This window comes from Pleurodeles waltl, chromosome 12 (genome assembly GCF_031143425.1).
Source record: "Pleurodeles waltl isolate 20211129_DDA chromosome 12, aPleWal1.hap1.20221129, whole genome shotgun sequence".
NCBI lineage: Eukaryota > Metazoa > Chordata > Amphibia > Caudata > Salamandridae > Pleurodeles > Pleurodeles waltl.
In genome coordinates this window covers 147,262,676-147,285,601 of record NC_090451.1, presented here as the reverse complement: position 1 = coordinate 147,285,601, position 22,926 = coordinate 147,262,676, and the positions used below count along the sequence as shown (strand labels likewise).

The 22,926-nt window shown below is 44.8% G+C and overlaps 1 protein-coding gene across 1 annotated transcript in view; it reads left to right on the top strand.

Moving 5' to 3' along the window:
- Positions 1–22,926, top strand: part of LOC138267098 (pneumococcal serine-rich repeat protein-like) — a 126,043-nt gene that overhangs the window by 49,042 nt on the left and 54,075 nt on the right. Inside the window, exons 3-6 of the mRNA XM_069215947.1 lie at positions 5,298–5,416; positions 6,630–6,688; positions 18,609–18,647; positions 19,434–19,478. Coding sequence (XP_069072048.1) covers positions 5,298–5,416; positions 6,630–6,688; positions 18,609–18,647; positions 19,434–19,478 — 262 coding nt within the window. The remainder of the gene's footprint in view (positions 1–5,297; positions 5,417–6,629; positions 6,689–18,608; positions 18,648–19,433; positions 19,479–22,926) is intronic.

The window sequence follows — 22,926 nt, the reverse complement described above, 5'->3', positions numbered from 1 at the left end:
TCCTTTGTTTCCTGATCTTTTGTTATTCTTATTTCCCGAGTTGCTGAGATGAAGCTATCCTTGTTCCTGAGGTGTAGCAAATCCTTGTTCCTGAACTAGCACTCCCTGCAGTGCTGTTTGACTCATGAGCCTCAGCTCTTCCTTGTCCCTTGTACTGTTTCTGCCTGCAGTGTTTCCTGGTTTCCTTGATTCCTGCACCAGCACTCCTTGTGCTCCCTTGAAGCCTCTACTTCTGTATTTTCCTTTTCCTAGTCCTTGCCTTTCTTTCCATTCCTTTGTTCCAGGTCCTAGTTTGCTGTTGCCCTGCTGTTTTGCTTCTAGTTTCCTTGTATGTTTGTTACTTGCTTTCTAGAGAGCATGCCATTGTTTTCCCTCTCTTGTTAAGCACTCCTCCTTCTTAGCTCCTTCCCTTTTGTGGTTGTATTTAGTTCAACACCCTTGCTGTTACTGCCTTGTGTGTTCCTGTTTGATCACCAGAATCCATGGGTTCAGATGACCACCTAAGAAGGTGTTTCTTGCACACTGTTAGTTTTGGCTCAACATAAAGTGCATTGGGTTTCTAGAAAACTGAGAGTGGAAATCCTGAGATTTTATTAAAATCCGCCAGATCTCACCATCCGCAGCTTCCGGATTCATTCATTAAACACAGCTTGTCATGCTCTAAGGTGAGAATCTTTGAGAACTGAGCAGGAAAGAAGAATTTCAGCCAACCTTTTAAAAATTAGAGTTGTATCCTCTTCTGTCCGGGCTTCTACTTCCAGTATTCTGTTCTAGGACTGGTTGTCTTTGTCGTCAGCTGATCCACAGTGTTTAGGGAGTCAGCTTCCTGCCAGTGAAGTTTGCCCCACCATGGGATAAACCTATTCCTTTGAAGCTGGGGTTTGTAGAATGCCCTGGGAGAGAGAGGAGACTGTTTTCTACCAGAAAGAATTCCACTTGACTTGTAGCAGGCATACCTTGTGACCCTAGAAGCTGAGTTGTGGGGCCCAAAATCAATCATAATGAATATATCGTACCAGTCCTAAAAAGGTGATGATTTTCCCTCTAGCATGTATTGCTGCCGGTACTTGTTGAAAAATATCAGTAATATGTCCTTAAGAGACCAGGACCAACCCGCAAAGTCACCTTGGAGAAAAAGTGATCTTGTTGGGCTTTTCAGGGGACCCCACACACTGTACCTCCCAAGGAAACATTGTACTAAGAAGGACAACTACTTTTAGCCACCAGCGTAGTCTTACCAACTCAGACATCCCATAATATTCAAGTCTTCCCTTACTACTCTTCAGAGGTAACTATTGTTTAAATAAGAGGCTGCACCCTCCCGACTGGAAGATGCACTGTTTTGTGTTTGGGACTTTGGTCATCCCAGCCAGTGCAGAAGCACATTTTGAGGATGCACATGCGCATTTATTTTCAGCAGAGTTGTTATGAGCTTTTCAGCCATGGGCCCCTTTGAAGCCACTGCAAGGAGGAGACTAGCAGGACCAATCTGTTGAGGAATCAGACTTTGTTTTTACATCAGCCGGCATGGCTATCTAAACCTTTCAGAAGAGAGCCCAAAAGACCTACTGTTGGCTTGTCGATAACTTCTCTGCTCTGTATGCATCCTTCTCTCCTCCATTTGCTTCTTTTTAGACTGAGCCATTTGAACTACTTCTAAATGAGGAGCTGCATCTTGGCCAAAACAATATGGGACAGATTGCGCCACATTAGCATCATTTAATTTTTATGCCAATGTAGCCCAACAAGGCCAAAAACTCTGCACCAAATTTGTAAAGTTTTACGCCACTTTGCAACCCTTTGAGCTCCATTATGCCTGCAGTAGGCATAATCTATGCAAAGGAGGCGTTCCCTCCCTTAGCTAAGCGATTTCTTTGCCATTGTTTGGGGAAAACAGTAGGAAAACGGGATTGTTTCTATTCCGAATGGGGAAGTTAAAGCATTTGATTTGACAAACGCTCTGATTATCGTATTTATATTTCAAATGTAAAATATTCCCTCATACATTCCAATAGAAGCACTTGCTAGATGGTGGAATTATACTGCCAGCAACATGATGTAAGTTAAAAATACTCCTCTAGGTGGAGATAAATTCCCACTCTTTAAAAGAATTAGTAAAAACAGGACAGCCGCTCCCCCTCCTACCTTTCGAACAACTGACTTGAGAGATACTTTCCCTCCGAAGCTTTGAGATCGGTGACCTAAAATCTGTCGGCGGTGCCTCACTACAGATGAGCAGGAATGGGAGCAGGGTTTTCTCAGCGCCTGTGTGCCTCCTCAGCAGTGTAACTCAAAATGGTGGGGCCCGCCTGCAGAAGTCATGAGCAGCCTCCAGTATCTCATATCTCACAGATATTCACCGGATTTTGGCTGTGTGGGACCCTTGTGAGGTCAGGGCCCACTTGCGCCGCATGGGCTGCGCTGTGATAGGCCCTTGTGCGTCCACAGTTCTTACGTTATGGACACTCGCAAAAAAAAAACCTCAAATTTTAAGCGTTGTAGTGTTTTAAGCCTTAGCCTAACTTTTTCGCCGACTGTGTTTGTTTGGATTAGCAGTTGTTTAACAAATACGACAAAAATGTAAGATTACCAAGCAACTTTGTGTGCGTAGTTGTTTGTATAGCGCGACAAATGCTCCGGCGGGCGTCCAGGCACTAATGTCACAAGAGCACATAATTTTAAGCCCTACACTTACCTTTTCCCATAAGTGCAGGAGACAATTTCTTGGGGGCGATGGGGAGGGGGCAAGGAGAGCCTCAGGATGTTAGTAATGGCCCCTCCCAAACTGCCAGCACTGAAGCTTGTGAGACCCCGTGAAATGAACAGCATGAAAAGGCACATGGATTTAAAGTAAAACTATGACCTTGGGCAAAATAGTGGTAGATACACCTTGTGCAACTTCAGATGCACTTGTGGAAGTTTCTTCTACTGCTGACGCCATCTTGCATTGACAGAGCTCTACTGGGCACAACATACATTCGGATGCTGAATCTGAGAAAGCGCTGATGGGGACGGCATATTGAGAGTTCCCAGGCACTGAGACAGCATTGGTTTCACCCTCCTCGCTACTGTGAGTGGCAGAGAGCTGTACTACGTTATCTGCGCGACTACACCTCAAGCCTCTGGTAGTGCATGGCTGCCTTTGCAGATTCCTGCCCTGACACTGGACTCTGGGAAGAGATGGGGCCCTTCTGGTCCAAGCTCTGCTGGTTTTGCTGTGCCGGGTGGGAAAGGGGCTCTCTCTTGGCCACAGTGGCCTTTAGTTTGGTAGTGCTGTGACCAAACTGGGCCTCAGACTGTTCTTGCTGCCCAGGCTGGCCTCAGGGTGGGCCACCAGGATGGCTGTAGACGAGGACCTAGGCCACCAACAAGGAGCCGAGGTGCTGAACACTGGCTTGACCTGGGCTTGCTTAGTTGTAAGGCAGGAACCCCATGGTCAGAAGAGCTGAGGGCTGAAAGAATAACGCCGGACTAGAGTCCGCTATCTTTATGAGAGAGAGTCCCTAACAGTGGCAGCAGTCCAGAACACTGCTGCTCTTAATAATCAAGCAACACACGCTGCCTGTAGTCCAGTATTTCACTCTTAATAATAATACTAACGTTTTATGCCGTTTAGTGCTTAAGTACAGTTTTTGTTACCAATTTCTGTTACGAGTCCTCAATCGGAATACATGTGCTGACCGAGGAAGGATGAAAAGCTGAAAAGCTGAATTGGCCTCATCAGGTTTCAAATGTGTAACCTGTTCAAATAGCAGACTGTGTTTGATTTGTCAGTCCGTTTACTAGAATTAAATCGCAGGATTTGTTTTTGGGGAGCATGGTGGAGTGATTTGGTTTCGTTCTGAGGTCTGTGTTGGTGTAAATCTCAGATGCCAGGCATGCAACATATCGTATAAAACTGTCGAATTGTTTTGCTTTGCACCTTTACCCATACTAGGGCCAGGACACACTTTTGAGACTGGGCAATGCTTAGGGGTTAAACTAAATATTTTTTTTGATATGTTTATAGCTGCGAAACACCTTCATTTCACCCAGTCTTGAAACTGTTTACGGATTTTCATAGGTTACGGACCTCCTCACAAATAAGAACATTTGGGAGCAATGAGGGTCACTGTGAGGGAAGCAAGGGATCCTAGCAGTCGTGGGAGGTTGAACATCTAGAGCTCTGAAGTTTGCTCATGTCAGACCTGAGGAGTTATCCCGGTCATGTTTTCTTCTTTGCATTGCGGTACCTGCATTTCCAAGGGTGAAAACCACATCTGCAAGTATCAGAATGGAAAGAAAATAAAGATAGGAGTGAAATGACTACTCAGACCTGAAACTGACCACTTTGAGATGATTGTGGAAACCCTCAAATGCCACAAAGGGAAAGTGAAGGAACTTCTCTTAACAGTAGCTCATTTGCTCCCCTCTTGGGCTTCACCCAGTTACCCGGTGGGAGTTGGTGAATTAGAACAGTCATTTGTTTCCCACACGGAAAGCTACAAATCTAAGGCTAATTAAGTATAAAGATGATCAGTGAAGGTCCATTAGGAAATGATCACAAATTGAGAATAAGATGGGACAATAGTAAACAAATGGATGCTACGGAGCACCTCAGCAGTCAATAGCACCCACTATTAACCTCTGTTGCACTCACAGTATATTGAGCTTCTAGGCACATGATACGACAACACACAACAGGAGGCACAAGGGGACTCTTACTTAAATGTAGCAGTCACCCTGGGGCTTCAAACCTTGCAGGCACCTGAGAGAACCTCCCTAAGCACACGGTCACCCAAGTTCCAACACCTAATGGTTCTCAAGAAGCGCACACATCCATGCAATCATTCTGCAAGGACTAGGCGCATACACGGTTAGATGTGAAAAAGAGGGGAAAACAGTTCATGACGCCTGTGGCTTTCTTCACACCCCTGTTTCTTTACACCCCCACAGCCACCTCTCCACACTTCTCGCTCTCTTTTACTCCCAGTAGGCCCTTCCGGGACACTCCATCATTTGCCTCTCCATATTCCCCTTCCAGTCCTGACGTCCTCCCTGAACTTCCAGGTTTGTTCTTGTCTCCCACATGCAGGTCTGTTTCTAGCTTCAGGAAGGGTCAAGGGATCAGGCAGACAAGAGAGGATCCCCATAAGCAGCAAACACTGTCCTTCTTGGGCATAGAGTAGGACCATTGGTTCAACTATGGTGTAGCTTCAAACGTTCTGGCTCTCCTCCCTCAAGGTCCTAGGCTCACACCCCTGCTCACCTTGAAGCCTGGAAAACTGCAACTGACATTCTCTCTTTTTTATCTGCAGAAAGCATCACCGTGAAGATCGATGTGATCGTCAAAGTGCTAAACGTACAATTCAATTCGAGCCTGACTGACACAAGCAGCACATACTACAAAATCTTTGAAATCCGCTTCCATACTCAGGTACTTCAGCACATGCCATCTCCATCCAGGTGGGTCATGCTAAGGGTGGTTCGCTCTCCGATACAAAAATGGGGGTGCTATACTAAGATGACCTGTGGGTGCCCACGAGGTTTAGGAGTGGTAACTTACTCATCAGTGTGTCTGCGAGGAGGGAGCAGATGGGGTCTGCTTGAAACCACGCGATGCAGACAGACATTTATTGGCATCACTGAGAGGAGATAAACTCACCAGCCCACTGAAGATGGTTGTCTGCCTCCAAGATGTAATAGGGGATGCTGAGGGTGGGCAACAGTAAATAGATGTCACAGCTACTTACACGTAATAGGGCCAGATGTACAAACGTAGGCCCAGATTGAAGAAAAGTGGCGCTTCCCTACATGAAGCGCCACTTTTCTTGCTCCCTATTGCGCCACCATGTGTGTGCTGTATTAATGATATGGTGCCCTATGGCGCAAGTTAGGATCAATAGCGTCATAATTTATGACACTATTTTGCATGATTAGCGCACAATATTTTGGTGACAATCCTGCAAATTACATAGAGGCCCATTATAAAAAATGGTGTGCCTTAATTTAATGCCTGCTCTTAGCAGGTGTTAAATATGGCGCTAACAATGGCGCATTGGAATCTCATAGAGTCCACAACACCATTTATTGGGGCCTCCTAACGGAGGTACTTCCCCCTGGCATACATTATGCCTGGAGCAGGTATAGTGTGGCACAATGCGTGCACTGCACTACTTTGTAAATTTGCAGCAGCGTTTTTGCCAACCTAAAGCCACATTAGCGTAAAAAAAATGATGCTAATGTGGCACTAAGCCCTTCTTAAATTTGGGCCATACTGTTTGCAAATTGCGCTTCTATTTTTGCGACCTTTATCTTACTCTGTAAACCAGTCCATGAACATAGGAGGTTGGTTTGCATAATACTGATTCAGAGGGGAACAATTTTGTGTAATTAGCATTCATTACAGTGGTCGTAAATTGCCACTCCTACCATTCTGCCACATTTCCGAGGTGGAAATGAACAAATTATTTACTTTCTTTTTTTGTCATTCATTTATTCATTCATGCATTCATTCATTCACTCTTTCAACAGTGCTTTCATTCTTGAACACGCCCCTTCATTTGTTTGTTCATTCGTTCATCCAGTTTTTGGATTGTTCATCCATGGACTGAGCATGTATCACCTGAACCATTTTCTTTTTTTTCCAGATGGCTATTGTGTATAAGCTTGTACCTGGATACGAAGGTGTGCGGATCCTCTCTATTGGGTGAGCACCGCTTTCTGACTCTACTAGTGAATTGCAGCTCTGCTTTTTCAGCAGAGCTCCACAGCTCAAAGACTGAGCGCCTGAAGCCTTCCCAAGGTTAGCTGCGCTGACCCCGCACGGATCAGAGTGCCTGTTTTTATGGGCGTGCAGCGTGTAAAATGCATTAATTCAGCCTGATATTTCCCCAACTAGAGCCTGATTACAACTGGGTTGGTTAGTTCCGAACCATGCATTAACTCCTGTTTACGCATGCGTCGGAATTACGAATTTTAAGGTATTAAACCCAGTTGATAATTCTCGGATGTGTCAATTAACTCAGCCAAAGCATACACTATTTACCGTATCATGCAGATTATGGTGTGCTAAAAAACAAAATCCTCATGTTATTCTCGACAAACTCGTTATTTGTGTTATGTAGCGCACCTAATAAATAACATACCCCGTGTTATTGTTAGTTACCAGGTGCGTTTAAATACCACCCAAACTCGTAATCAGCCCCTAGGTGGAATATTTTAGACCGCAGAGCTTGGAAATAGAAAGAGGCAAACACTGCTCGCTCTTTCGAGCTGTACAGTCTGGGAATCACATGTTATCTTGGAGAAATATCACATTAAAGTCAAGGAATTTACACAGTTCAAGTGCATACAAGCAGGCACTCCTGTTATGTTTTTTGTATCAAAGGTGTCTAAAGTTAAAACATTGAGCTCGAAATGTCCCCATACAAATGCATGAAATGCAGACTGCAAGGCTGAAATAGTGAGCAGAGAATTATTGATGCATTAATTGTGTATGAGTTTTCTGTGGCGCTGGGCTTGTCTCTGTTACTACTGCAGAGTGAAGGCGATATAAGATTATTCTTGGTTTATCAGTTGTTTACTACTGGTCAACCATGGATGAGGGTTTGGCCAATACCTTCTTAGCAGCGCATATGATCACAGTGTACTGCTCCGTGTCAGTGTGTGTAAGGGTATATATAACAGCAAACAATGCACAGACCGCAAAGCCTGCTCTCAGTGATGTTTGTCAGAATATGCCGCATATAATACACTCTACATCTCTGTGCTGGGTGTAGCATGCGCATGTGAATAAGGGCCATATGTACGAACACATTTTCCCATAGACACAGAATGGGCAAAACTGCTTGCTACATCTGGCCCTAAGTCCCAACAATATGATTATGTGTCTGAATGTATACTTCCATATAATACCAGGACTAAGCACACCTCCCCCCTACAATGTGTGTGTATGAATATATATCTCCATACAATGTGTGTGTGGGGAGTTGTGTGTGTGTGAGAGGGAGAGACAGAATGCCTGGACCTTTAGCCCTCTTCTAGGTACAGTCTGAGACTTTATGTGTCAGTAGGGACTGCATCTCTCTCCAGGGTGCATGGGGTGTGAATGTAAAAAAATAGAGACAATGCAGCCCTGTCCAGGGGTGATTGTGTGTTGCTTACTAACAACCGCGGCCATTTAGGGGTACGGTGACACCTGAGAATCTTCAGCAGGATTTCTTAGAATGCTGTTCCATCTCAGCAGGTTATCACAGAATGTTACCATAGCAAAATACTTAATTTCCTAGGCTGATGTCCGAGACTTCACAGTTCTCACTGTCTTTCACCACAGTCTATACTATCTCCTGAATCTTTACAACCCACGCCAGAGCATGCCCTTGATAGCTCACCAGCTAAAAGAGACCCACCACACAACCACCAACTCCCAGAAAAGACATCAGTCTAAAGGAAAACCTCAGATCAATATTTAAAACAACATAAGTCTTTTCTGACCATTTGACACCTGTCCATGGCCAGAAAATCCACTCGCCTACATACACCAGGCAGCTAAAATACCCATTGAAATTAGACGTTAGGGGTCTAAAGAACCCTTACGGTGTTGGTCAAATCCTACTTGGCCTTAAGACTTTTATAATGTGAACCACCTTTTACACTGGTTGGTGACTGTGGCGGTTATCTGAGGCAGGAGGGCAAATGTGACTCTCCCTCTTTCTATCCAAAAGACTCCAAATCAACTTTGCAAATCTCTAATTCGGTTTTAAAGTATGGAGCACCACAGGGTCCCATTTGTTGCGGCACATACTTAATATCTATATGCACCACTTAGAAGTGGTAATGTTATCTTTCAATCCTATACGCTGATGATAGGCAGCTGTTTTTGAGGGTTAATGGAAACCAAGACCAATTTTGCAACCTTTCTGATTGTCTAACTATAATCCAGGAATGGATGAGAAATATTTGGATGCGAATGACTGCAAAACTAAAGTTCTTCTGTGTTTTGTGCCAATCAGTTGAGTTTCAAAGTAGAGTCCCTAATTTCTCTAACCACTCAATCAGCCTAGCAAGGTGTCTCAAACCTGGGAGTTGTGTTTGATGAGGCCATAACAATATGGAAGATGTGTTTAAAAATATCTTCCCTCATTTGGGTTGATTGTCACGCTAGACATTGTCCTGTTCAACTGATGCCATTTTGACTTTGGATCCATATGGTGCTTTCATACACAGATTATGCTGATGTTTCATATGCAGGCGTCTACAAAATGCTTCTGAAGAAATTACTAGGAATCTTGAATGTGGGTGTTCAACTGGCTACAGACTTCAAAAGAGGGATCACGTAACTGCTGCCACTTGTAAAATGCATTTATACCATCTAGATGCAAGGACAAGTTTAAAGTTTTAAGTCTGATATTCAAGTTCAGAGATCTTTGCTTTAAGACTTGAAAGCACTGATCCTTCCATGCACACCCACAGGAGCGCTACATTCAGCCGAACAAAATCTAGCAGTTAACCCATATTTATACTAGGTAGCCAAGGAGGTCATAGCCTTGTTGTGCAGATTCTAGATGTGGTGGTAAGTACGTTTGTGAGACTCAGATCAACTCAAGCCTTTCTTATTTTAGGGCCCTAATTGGCCATCCTGCTAAGCAGGCCAATTGTTGACCAGCATCTAGAGACTGTGCAATTAAGTGTAATTTCTAATTGTTTCACTCAATCATTCAAAGTCAAAAATGAGGCACTGGAACAACAATCTTCCTCAGCACTCTTCATTATGGGTAATGATTCTCCTTAAAAAAGTCAAAATGGACACTCTTTACCAAATTTACACTAGTCACATTACTGCTCCTCTTTCCTAAATCAAAGAGTGTGGATCATCCAGATACAGACCTGTCCAGACCAGCGCATATCCTTGACTCCCTCTAATCGGGCATCTGTCAACTTTGCAAACTGAAATGGTCTTATTATCGGTATGAGAAGCCTTACTTACCATTGCAAGCATTGCTTGATCTGTTGGCAGCATTACATATCTGGGAAAATCCTAGCCTGATAACACAAAATCAGTGAAACAACACTGGCTATTACCTAATCATAAAAGTAGTTCACCTCCATCCCTCAGCAGAGACAATATAAGTGTCCATGAATGACAGAGCTGCAAGCCTGCTCCCAGCTCAGTGCAGAGAATATCTGTGTATCTCTTTCTCACCAATGCTTTTGAATACGTACCTCTCTATAGGTGTGAGAAAACGGGGTTGATTGCAGAGGCCCCCTAACTTTTTGGTGCCATTTTTCACTTTTTGCTGGTATTTCCCTGACTTTGATGGTGCCCTAGCTACTGCTAACCAGTCCCAAAACATGTGCTCTATGTAAAATGTGAATGCAAATTAGGGTAATTATAATTGGCTATGTCAACCTACCTATAAGTCCCTAGTATATGGTAGGGCATGTAGGTTTAGGGACCCCACATAGGCAGTGCACCCAAAGGTGCACTGCTGAGGTGCCCAGGGTCATTTTAAAGACAGGCCTTCCTTGCTGGCTGCTCTTAAATTAAAGTTACATGCAAATTCGACTTTGAAATTAAAAGTAATTCCAAAGTCCTAAACTACCTTATTTTTACATATCAGTCACCCCTAAGGCGTGCCCTATGTGCCCCTAGGGTTGGGTGTCATGTACCTATAAGCAGAGACCTTATAAAAATAGTTTTATAAGCCCTGGTGAGGTAAAACAGCCAAATTCGTTTTCCCCTCACTGTAGAGAATGGCCTCCACAGGTTAAAATGGGGAGACTTTATTTTAATTAACAAAGTCTCCTTAAGTGTCAGATACCTTGAGTTGTTATAATAAACCTCAAACTTTACAATTGATTTAATATAACTACTTCAGGTAAATAGTTTTTTAAACTCCACCTGAAACTTGCCAACTTCAGCTCTGTAGTGGCCTTCACTGATTGGCCAGCCTCTGGCAGCCTGGCCAGGCTGTATTGATGAGGTTTGAAGTGTCCTGAGCTGAACACAAAGGATGTGCCTGAGGGAGGTGATCTGCCTCAACAGATGGTGAAGCAGGGTGGCGAGAGCGGCCAAACTGGTCTGAAAAGGCAGGGAAGGACATTTGGAGCTGCTCAGGACCTCCCTCACATCCTGCAACCCCAGACAATTAGGTGCCTTCTTGATCAGATTAGGAGAAGGCAGGAGAGGGTTGTGTTTAGAATTTTAGCTACACCAGTAGGTGGGCTCAGCCAGATCTAGCCTCCAAAAATCACTTTCAGCCATGTTGGATTTTTGAAAAATATTGCTCCCTGGATTGATTTTTGCTATACTTACCAGTAAGTGCTTGTCACAGGGGGAAGGATCCTGCCTCTGATTGGACAACAAGGACCCCCCTGTTTTTCACCCAGGAGCAAGGATAAATATGGCAGAGTTGGACCCACACCTCAGATCCCTACAACGAAGAACATCAGAAGAAGAAGGACTTCCCTGCTGGACCCCTGACCTGCACCTGGACACTGCACTCTGAAGGACTGCACCAGCTGCACACTTGGGCTTCACCACAAGAAGGACTTTGCCTGGCTTCAACTGGTTCAAGAAGGGAGTCCCCTGCATCAAATAGTGCAGAAAGTGACCAGCTGATCACTGTCCGGTGGACATTTTGGAGTTTGAGCCAGGTGCATTCTGGGAGTTGGAGTCCGCACCCTCAAGGAGCAACTCAGAGCTTTTGGAACCTTAGGGTGAGCTGTGGACTCCTAAAGGACTCTCAAAGCCCACCTTCTGGAAGAAGATCCCAAGTTTGGAGAAGATTGGTGAACTTTTTGTAAAAAGCTCCATAGAGGGACCGACCCGCCGGGGTGAGTTTCGCCGGCTTGCCTCAACCGTGACCTGGCCAGACTTGCAGATTCGTCTCACTGAAGAAAATCTCCAAAAAAATGACTAAACATGGACGTAGAAAGTTGACTTGGACTTCCCATGCAGCATATCTGAATAGGGCTCTGGAGACGTCAGATGAAGATTCAGGTTTGGCCCGGACGAAGATTTTCATCTCGAAAAATCATCTAAGTCCGAACATAGAAATCTTCACTAAGGTCTCCTGCGACACGTATCTGAAAAAGGGCTCCAGGGAGGTGGGATCAAACTGGTGACTTCGTCCTGCTGAAGAAACTCTTCAAGAAAATGACTAAGTCCAAAGGTAAACTTTTTACAGAGGCCTACAGCTTGCTGTAGCCGAGCAGAGCTCAATCACGGTCGACCTTTTGAACCATGAATTGTCATTGTAGAGGAGGACATTAGACTCTCATCAGGTCAGTGGGCAGTAACTAAACCTCACTTGCCCTGCACTCTCCTCGCTTAAGTCCTGAAGTTGGGAGCCTGGGCTTTTTATATTACTGGATCCTCGAAGAACAGCTGACTCTGATGGTGATAAATACCAAGAGTCATAGGAAGGACTGCAGTTTGAAGTCCTAGCAAAAACCTAGGCGTGGTTAATATGCCTTTTTGAGGGGGTTTCAGCACAGTCCCCACTGGACTAGGAGAGGAGGGGCTCCTTCATCACCTGCATCTTCTGTAGAGCTGGAGCACTCTTAAAGAAATGTGTTGTTGTCAGTGTGTGAATCTAGGTCTTCCCTTAAACAAAACATAGATACTGTTGTGAACTGTCTACAAACAGACTTCAGGAAAATATTTGAGTGATAGCAAAGAGAGTTGTGCCCTCTAAAATATGTCAACACGGTGAAGGAGGCAATGACTAAGCTGCAGAAAGTCTAGCAAAACTGGCATCCAGGATGGTAGCTGAGGAGGAGCACTTGAGACTCACCATTTTCTGTATAGTGGGAATGCCAGAGACGGCTGAGATGCAGTGTGTTTAATTATTTTTGTTATACCTGACCACAAAGGTGTTCCAAGTGAAATGACTGTCATTGTTTCCTTCTGTTGGTTTAGCAAGTTTAGCAAGTGTCTATGCCTAGGCCAAAAGGTCCACTCAGGCCAGCCATAGCATGCCTCCTCAAATTCTGAAACAGGTACGCATTCTGCAGGAATGGCAGCACAAGCTTATGTCTTCTACCTGAGACCATACAAGTAATCCTACTCCAAATTTATACCAGGTCGTTCTGTGGCACAGGAGTGACTTCAGAAACAGCAGCAAAAGCTCTTTATGATCATTTTTCCAGCTCACCGAAGATGGTAATTCTTGGCATTTCCCCTCGCTAGATGATGTGTGGGACTGGGTGGCGCTTCGGAAACCAATTTTGAGAGTGAACCACAGCTGCAGTCAGGATGGCAGAAAGAGTAACACTGCTCCTAGGTGTTCCAAAGAGGCTAGGTGTGTGGTCTCAGGTGAGGTTGAGGGGAATAAAGGAATTGTGGATGGAGTGAAACAATTAAAAGTACTTCTGGAAGGTAGCCTCACTGAAGTGCAGTCACAGCTTTTAGTTAATTGTATATTAAACTAAGTAGTTTGGTTGCAGAGACCTCAAATACAGGCCTAGGGATGCTAGGTGCTTTGGAGGCTGCTTATTTCACACAGAGCTTGTTTCTGGAAGCCCAGTCTTGGGAAAGCTTGCTTCACTACACAGAATAGTCAATATGGTGCTCGCACAGGGCACTGCAAGTTATAGAGGAATGTTAAAACAGTCACTACTTCAACCTCAGCCAACAAGTAATCCATGTCCACAAAGTCTGTTGGTTAGGGTAAGAGCCTTCTAGCACATTATCCACCTTCTGACTACGGCCACAAGTTTCTAATATGGCACTGGTTCAGCCTATTTCTGTCTCCTTAGGCAATATGCACTGGATGTTAGGGTAGCAGACATTTCAAGGTCTGCTGTGAAGAATGATGGGGTTGAGGGCAGTTGGTCATGTTCGGTTTTCAAGATGATTGTTGTAACCAGGTGATGAACAGTGTGTCTGAGATGTATTGGCAGGATCACATGAGTACAAGCAAAGGTGAGCCAAATACACAGCTGATTTAATAGGGTATAAAAAGTACACTGGTGCCGGGGGCTCAATTTAATCTGGTCATGGGATTAACCTGATTGTTGTATTTCAACCGCTTAGCTAGGTTTAAGAGCAATATGGTGCCTTTGCCAAAGGTTGTGCACAAGATTGAGTCCCTTGTCCCCGTCACACCTGCTGTTTGCACTGGTGCTGTAGAAATTAGCCTGTTATATGTTGCCATCTAGATCAGCAGGCAAAATAGGGTATTGAGCTGAGACTTTTTCACCCTCATCATGTGAGGTTTCGTCTTGTCCCCTCTGCTGTCCACTCTCAGCACCTTCTGATCTGCTTCATTCATCACCAACTGGCTAAACAAACTATCTCCACTGCAAAGAGACATGGCCCTTACCAGTCTGGCAACCACCAAGTACTCTTTGCGGCTGACTTCTCGCCAGACACATACCAAAAGAAAACAGTTCCTAGCCCCTTGCCCTCAACTGCATCACTAGGACATCAAGTTTGGACTACTGGAACTGGCGACAATGATTGCTATGATCGACAGCTGCACAGAAGCATATGAGGAGCCAGAGGAGTTTGAATCTTTTTTTGGATCATCTTGATGGCACAAGGTTGTAGGTAGCGCCTCCCTCATTGACAGTGCCCACTGCAGTGTCGGACTCCAGAGACCAGGAGGACAATAAGAGACCTACACTGGGAAAAGGTGACACAGAAGTAGGTGGACAGCAACAAGCCAGAGCTAAGATATAAGTCTGGATCACCTCTTAAGACGTGAGACAACGGTAGAGGATAATTTTACTTTTACTGCAGTATCTTGTTTTTTGTCCCCTGATGCATGGTGTGTCTGGACTTCGCCCTCTTAGCTTCACTTGGTGTGCCTACCAAACTGACAGGAAATGGGTTTCATCATTGGACTTGTTGCTGTCTCTCTCAGTCACCCTCCCCAGTATGCTGGGACCTTGAAATATGAATCTCTCCATCTGATGGTACTTTCTATCGAACTGATATATGACCCTTCGTCTTCTCTTGTGTCGTACCCCTTTGTTGGACTCCCATAAAGTATCCTCCAGATCCGTTCTGAGTACAGCCCCAGTGATTCGTATTGTCTAATGGGTGGAGCGCTTTTTCTGCATCTCAGGTTGGGCCAGATTTATGTAGGGTAAACGTTTATGATTTCCTAATAGGTAATCTTTGTGATCCGCTATTATGAAAACGCAAACTGTGATGTATGACAGTGTGTTTAACATCGTTAGTGATTCACAGTGGATCCCAAATGGACCTGCCTCATCAGCATTCATGAGGCAGGTTGCAATGTGCGACTGTTAGACTTGTTATCCTTGGCGTGGTCTCCCTTAACTGCCAGACCTGCCATTGCAGTGTCTGTGTGTGCAGTTTTAACTGTAAATTCGACTTGGCAAGTGTACCCACTTGCCAGGCCTAAACCTTCCCTTTTCTTACATGTCAGACACCCCTAAGGTAGGCCCTAGGTAGCCCCAAAGGCAGGGTGCGGTGTGTGGTTAAGGTAGGACATATAGTAATGTGTTTTATATGTCCTAACAGTGAAATATTGCTAAATTCGTTTTTCACTGTTGCAAGGCCTGTCCCTCTCATAGGTTAACATGGGGCCTACGTTTAAATCTGATTAAAGTGTAGATTCCCTTTGGGAGCGGGTGGACATGTGGAGTTTGGGGTCTCTGAGCTCACAATTTAAAAATACTTCTTTTAGTAAAGTTGATTTTAAGATTGTGTGTTTGAAAATGCCACTTTTAGAAAGTGAGCATTTTCTTGCCTCTACCATTTCTGTGACTCTGCCTGTTTGTAGATTCCCTGTCTGGGTCAGTTTGACAGTTGGACTGGTTGCACCTCACATGAGACAGCAACACAGAGGGAGCTGGGGTGTAGTCTGCATTTCCTGATGAGCCATCTGTGCTAGGAGGGAGGGGAGAAGTGGTCACTCACACCTGAAAGGGCTGTGCCTGCCCTCACACAATGCAGTCTCCATCCCCCTGGTGAGTGTCTGGGGCCTGGCCTAGGCAAGGCAGGATTTCACATTCAAGAGAGACTTTGCTTTGAAGTAGGCCTACTTCAAAGGAGAAATTGGGTATAAGAAGGGCACCCAAAACCACAGACTTTAGAACACTTCTGGAAACCAAGAGGAACCTCTGCCTAGAGAAGAGCTGAAGAACTGAGGAAGAAGAGCTGCCCTGCCGGCAACTGTGCTTTGTGGAGCTAACCTGCAGTTGCTGCTTCTGCCAAAGTAAGAGGGCAAAGACTGGACTTTATGTGCCTTCCATCTTGTGAAGATCTCCAAGGGCTTGATTTAGAGCTTGCCTCCTGTTGTTTGAAGTCTCAGGGACAGCAAAGACTTCTCTCTGCAAGCACCTGGAGTCTCTGGAGAGACTCTGACTCTGCCCTGTGGTGCCCATCAAGTTCCTGGGACCCTGAAAGGAGAAGCTGGCAGCCTAAGAGGAAGAAATCCACGCACAGAACGCCAACCGGGGAAAAGATCGACCCAACTCTGATCTGCGGTGGAAAATCGACTCGCCACCGGCTTCGCAGCTGAAAATTGATGCTTGCCTTAAACGCGACCGAACAATCGACGCACGGAGCTGAAGAAACGACACGCGGCATCGCTGACGGAGGCTGGTGAGATCGCAACCCGCGCAATGTGGTTTCGGATCATCGTGCGGCTGGATTTCCGACACAAACGCCGCTGGGTGTGTAAAAACGACGCAAGGCCTGCCCGGACTTAAGACTGCTGACCAGATCGACACATCGCTCTCCTGCGGAGAGAAGAAACAATGCGCCCGACCCGACGAAAGGAGAAACGACGCAAGGTCTCACTCGTGAGGGAAACCGACGCAACGCAAGCCCTTTTTGACGCACACTCGCACATGTGGGGTTATTTTTGATGCACCCAAGGTACATTTTCATGCTAAGAGTGTTAGTGTGTGTTTAAAACTACATGAAGACTCTCTTTGCTTTTTAATTGATAACTTGACTTGTGTATTGTGGATTTTTGTCATTTTGGTCTTGTTTTGTTTAGATAAATATTCTCTATTTCTCTAAACCTGTGTTGTGTCATTTTGTAGTGTTTTCATTAAGTTACTGTGTGTGTTGGTACAAATACCTTACACCTAGCACGCTGAAGTTAAGCCTACTGCTCGTGCCATGCTACCAGCTGAGGGTGATTCTCTTTTACCCTGACTAGAGTGAGGGTCCTTGCTTGGACAGGGGGTAACCTGACTGCCACCCAAAGACCCCATTTCTAACAGCGACCCATTGTGAATAGCTACAATCACATCAATGGTGGCTTGCTCGGGTCAGCAGATCACCATGTCTGTGATTGCTTTTAAAATTAGGCCAGTTTCTTTAGAGGCAAAAGGGATGCATTACATAAAGAAAAATAAAGTTTTCTTTTCTTTTTTTAAGAGTAGGCAGGTGTGTGTGGCTCCACTGCCTGGCACCACTACCTGCTCTTAAGCAATGTTTGCACCCACATTCACAAAGGGGAAGAGGTCCTGTGGGGACCCCCTTTCCATATGCAAATGAGTTACCACCAACTTGAAGTTGGTGGTAACTGCGATTGTTTTGTGACTGCATTCCCAGTGGCAAAAGAATCATACATGGATGTGTGAGTCACTATTAGGACAGGACACCCTTGGCACGCCCCTTCCCAATAGCAAGTTGAAATCCCTATAACAGGTTACCGACTCACACAATAGGGATGATACATAGCCAGAAGCCTTTTGCCAGTCGCAAATGGACTAATGGGCTTTTTGCGACCGGCAACACTTCTTCATACATCTGGCCTGTTGATATTACTGCATACTAGCATGTTATACTTATTGTTTAATTTAAGTGCTGTGACAATGATGGCACGGGTTAGGTAGCCAACCCAAATCTCAGGTTTACAGAGTTGAGAGTTTCTGGACTTCCTGAGTTAAGGTAGTTGGTAAGGTCCCTCCTATGGGGCACTACTCCATATTTCTGCTTCCAACTATTCTCTCTTATTCCCTTTTGTTTGTTCCCCAAAGGCTCCCTAGTACTCCTAACACCCACTTCTCACTGGGGAAACTGTGTCACATGCGCTCACAGACAACCACTTTCAACGTAATAGGCAGTACACCTGTCCTTCCTGGTGGGCACCTAAGCTTTTGCCCTACTCACCAGAGATCATTTCTATGCCCCACATGAAGGGCTTCCAGACTGCCTCCATGGACTGCTCAATGTGCTTAGTGAGTCGCTTGCCAGTATCACTCTCACCCACTCACAACATGAATTTATCCCTCCCCCATCCACTTACCACACTTTTCCGTAGATTGATGTATGTGACTTCTCTGTATGTCAGTGGCCTAACACATTATGTCAAGCACCACAAAATACTTACATTTCCCCAGCATTAGATGCCTGACATTGTTCTCCTGAAGGAGACTCCCCTCACCCTGGAAGAAGGTGAGCAGCTCCACAGAGAGTCATTAAGCCAGGCCTTTATAACCAATGAAGGTGCATGTGATTGCTGGGGCCTGTAAGAAACAACTGACTGCTCCACTGAGTTCAGATTGCATTTTCTCTTTACTGTTGAACCCTTGTATTTAGTAATCTGTTTAGATAGTGTTTCAATTGTGGTCTATTTTCTTCTCTTCCTGCTTGTATTTCTCAATTAACAGTCATTCTTCTTCTTTCTCAGCCCGGGAACCACAGACCTTCGGAAAAGAGACAATTTCAGGTATGTTTGTTTTCTTTACCTTTTCTCTATTACTCCTATCCTGTGCTTTCAGCTGCCTTTCCTTTCCTCATCTTCTCCTGTCGTTCTTTTAGAATCCTTTTGGGGCATCATTTCCTTCTCTGTTGGAAGTGGTACTCATAACAAGTGAGACAAGGAGAGTCAATCATTAACTTCCAAGGGGAGTCTTGCTCTTCTGAGTTATATGGCCATTCTCTAGTCTTCAATACCTTTAGAGATCCTAAATATGTGGCTTAGACTTTCTATGACATACTTCTGGGAGTTTCCTTCATTCCAATACCTATATAAACAATGGAAAATCCCCTCCCCCAAAAAAAGTAATATCCACTCAAAAGAAAAACTTAAAAGACCCATCCATTAAGCAACCTTATTCCCCACTTCCCCTTTGCTAGCAGAATTCACTTGACTGAGCCACACTTGGCGGTGAGTGTGGCTTGAGTCAAGTGTCTCTCATTTGCCCCACAGTCTTGGGAGGCCCAACTGCTGATTAGCAGACCTCCCGCTGTCAGTCTACTTCCCCCCGTTGTCTTCTCCCTCGGCATTCCCCTTAAACTGCCAGTGCTTTGGAATTCCTACCTCCGGTCCGGCATTCCCGCTCCTTCTGTTCTCTTACTCCTCTGTTCCTCCTCCTTTTTTGTCTGACTTTCATCCTTTTACTTTCTCTTCTTCCGGAGGAGGAGATAGGGTGAGTCTTTTTTTGCTATTTTTAATTTCACCATCTTTTATCTGTTATTCCTTTTTAATTTCTTTCCATTTCTTTGCCTACAGGAGGAGCCGTCGTGGTGTGGAGTCGTTGAACCTCGGAACCAACAGGTACATGCCCTATGTCCTCCTTGATCTCCTCACAGTGCACTAAATTCATCTCACAGACCTCCCTGTAAAAATGAGGAGGCAATACTCATTCATAAATATTTCTGTGTAAGATCTTGTGTGCATGGGCTGAACCAGATGGGCGTTATATTTTTTCCTAAATTAAGGTGTATGGTAGTGTCCTGGTGGTGGGGTGCATTTATGCCACAACTGACAAGACAGTTTTCTTTCCCAAATATACATACCCTTGTTCTTCTGATGGGAGCTGGCTGGAATGTTAAATTTGAAACCCTATTGGATAGATCAGGGGCCCCTGACCTTCATCATGGCAGGGACAGGCACTCTTTGACAGACTTGATTCATGATCATTCTTTAAAGGAAACCTGCGAACGGAACTACATGCTACATTTCCAAATAATACCTGCACTAAGATCGACTATTTGCTTGTCACATAATCATTGGTACATTTAGTGAAATTTGATATAGCTCGAAGCTGGATCTAGGACCACGACCTCACAAATGTCCACTTTGACCTGTGCATGTTCAGACCACCCAACGGTCCATGGCGTACGAACATTTCACACTTTAGGAACCCCCAGGACCAAGCTCTCCTCTGCTCCCATCTGCAAAATACTTGGAAGACAATAAAGACATGGTTGAATCGGCACAGACTCTTGGGGGCGGGGGCAGACAAAGCATGCAACACATGCACACTGACAGACCTGATTTAGAAAAGATGGTCAAAACTCTTAGACTGTCATACTGAGACATCCATACCCCTACCATCATAAGAGCCCTACTCAAAGCCAAATAGACCGCAGTGGTTAGTATACATCAGCAGCAAAGAAATCTTTATTTCTTCTTCACCAACGTCACTATGAGTGGGGTGAAAAGGCAAGTAGGTCAATTGTTTAAGATTATTGGTGGTCCAACTGTGTCAGGTTCAGGTCGCAAGAATGATCACAGTGCTACGCAATTCTGAACAAGACCTGCTAACACATCCAACAGATATTACAGTGGAGTTCCAGTGTTATTATGGGACCCTTTATATTTCAGAGGTTCCCCCCAATTTAGACTTGGGTTCTACCCTTGTCAGGGACTGCCGTGTACTCACACTTACTGGCCAGTACACTGGAGGTGGAAATTACAGAGGAACAAATAGGTACCACAATTAATGGTCTGGCCACCAGTAAAGCACCAAGGGAGGACGACATTGCTATTGGATTCTATAAAATCACCAAAACATTGACTGTCCCCTTGCTTGGATTCGGCTGTTAGAAGGTCCTGGATCAAAGATGCTTATGGGATGAATTTATTAGGGCCAAAATATCCGTCATACCCCAAATCTGGCAGGGATCCCTTAGAATGTGCCTGACAGACTGGAACAGTATTCTCTCTTCTGGACCATGGAACGTATGGGTACTGGGAACAACTTTCTGACCTCAACTGAAAGCATGTATTCTAACACAATGGCATTGGCCATCTGTAGGCAGCTACACATTTCACTTTTTCCAAATACACTGTGTGACTAGGCAGGGCTACCCTCTATTTCCCCTTCTGTTTCTCATAGCATTAGAACCCTTGGTGAACCTTTGGAAACTCAAAACATTTGACTATGTAGAGATATCCTACTGACTGTGTCGAACCCTGTGAGTCAGCACCTGCACTGGTACTCCAAATTAAATGCTTTCCTGCACTCTCCGGTTACAAGATCTACTGTCTGAAATGTGAGGCCCTCCCCCTGAACCCTGTTATTACAAAAACCTCATTGGGGGAACTCCCCTTTAAGTGGCTGACTTGTAAATTAAAGTACTTTGTGATATACACCAACCAAGACTTGGAACAGACGGTGCATGACAATGTCTCCCTTTTACTATCAGAAATACGCGTATCTCTCCACAGACAAACGGATCTCAATCTCTCCATGGGGGAGTGACCCAAATCATTAAAATGAACATCTAACTATCTCTTTGGCATGCTCCCTCTGCTATGCCCAAAGGGTCTCCAAACAGACATAGAGAAGATGATTTCTGAGTTTGTGTGGAAAAGGGAGATGCCAAGGCTTAAGGGTGCCAAGTTATATGCTGCTACGGAAAAGGACGGACTACCCCTTTCATACATGAGCAGTATTAGTTAGCCCATCAACTGACTCAAGCTATTTACATTTTACAGACTCACAGGGCAACTCTACCATGGGTGTCCACTGAACACCCTGGGTTGAATTTGAATACAGTGGCACAGCATGACCACGATTGATGATTACTAAGAATTATTTCCTCAAGGCCTCACAGTGTGCATGGCAGAGGGCACATTTGTTTTTAGAATCTCATGCACACCTGCACTGGAAATCTTCCATGTGGCATTACATGGCCCTGTTGGTGAGCGGTGAGGAGCTTAACTGGTCGACATGGAGGATTCTTAAGACTAGACATATCGATGACCTTGTAACTCTTGACTCACTGAACTGCAGTGAAGCATTGCATCAGAATTTGTCCTCCCGCTTAACCAGTGTTATGATACTGTTGATTATCACATTCGCTGCAGGCGATTAAATACTGCTTTGATTCCCATCTTGCAAAGTCCTTCAGTATCATATTATTTAAACAGGTGGAAAGACTTTAAATGTTCTATTTTCAGCCTATACACCACCCTTATTGATGTCCATGTGAGGACATCCTTCCCAACTACAACAAGAGGATTAGGGAATCGTGCATGACATATAGCTATTCCAAGGTTCACCACAAGTGGCCCTGTTCACCTGTGAAGCTGCCCAGGTAAAAATTGTTGTAGACTCCAAATGCTGAAGATGTGGGAATCAGGAAAGTGACGTAGTCCACCTATTGAGGGAATGCCCAGGTATATGTCCATAATATCTTCAAATATGCTAACTAATGAACCAATCCTGTTAGCTAGAAAGGCACTCCTAATGATGCGTTGCCCATTTGGGGAACTGTCAGCCTTCGGGTGGTCTTTCCCCAAACGTTTTGGCTTCCTCCTCCATTTTTTTCCTGATCTAATTTTCTTGACCTTATGACTGTGTGCACTCTGTGACTGCTAACCAGTGCTAGACTGCTAGTGGTGTATCCTCTAAACATGGTAGAATCGACTTATCTCCAAATGGGATATTTATTTTACTTATAAGTCCCTAGTAAAGTGGCACTACATGCACCCAAGGGCTGTAAATCCAATGCTACTAGTGGTCCTGCAGCACTGACTGTGCCACTCACTTAAGTAGCTCCTTTAAACGTCTCAGGTCTGCCACTACAGACTGTGTGCATTTTTAAACTGCCATTTTGACCTGGCAAAATAACTTTTTTTTGTCAGGCTCACCCCTTCCTTTTCAATACACACACGTCTCACCTAGGCCCTGGGCAGCCCAGAGTGCAGGATGCACTAAATTTAAGGCTCCCGGTGTTATGGTATTTCTTTTTTTAACATTTCCGTCTGTATT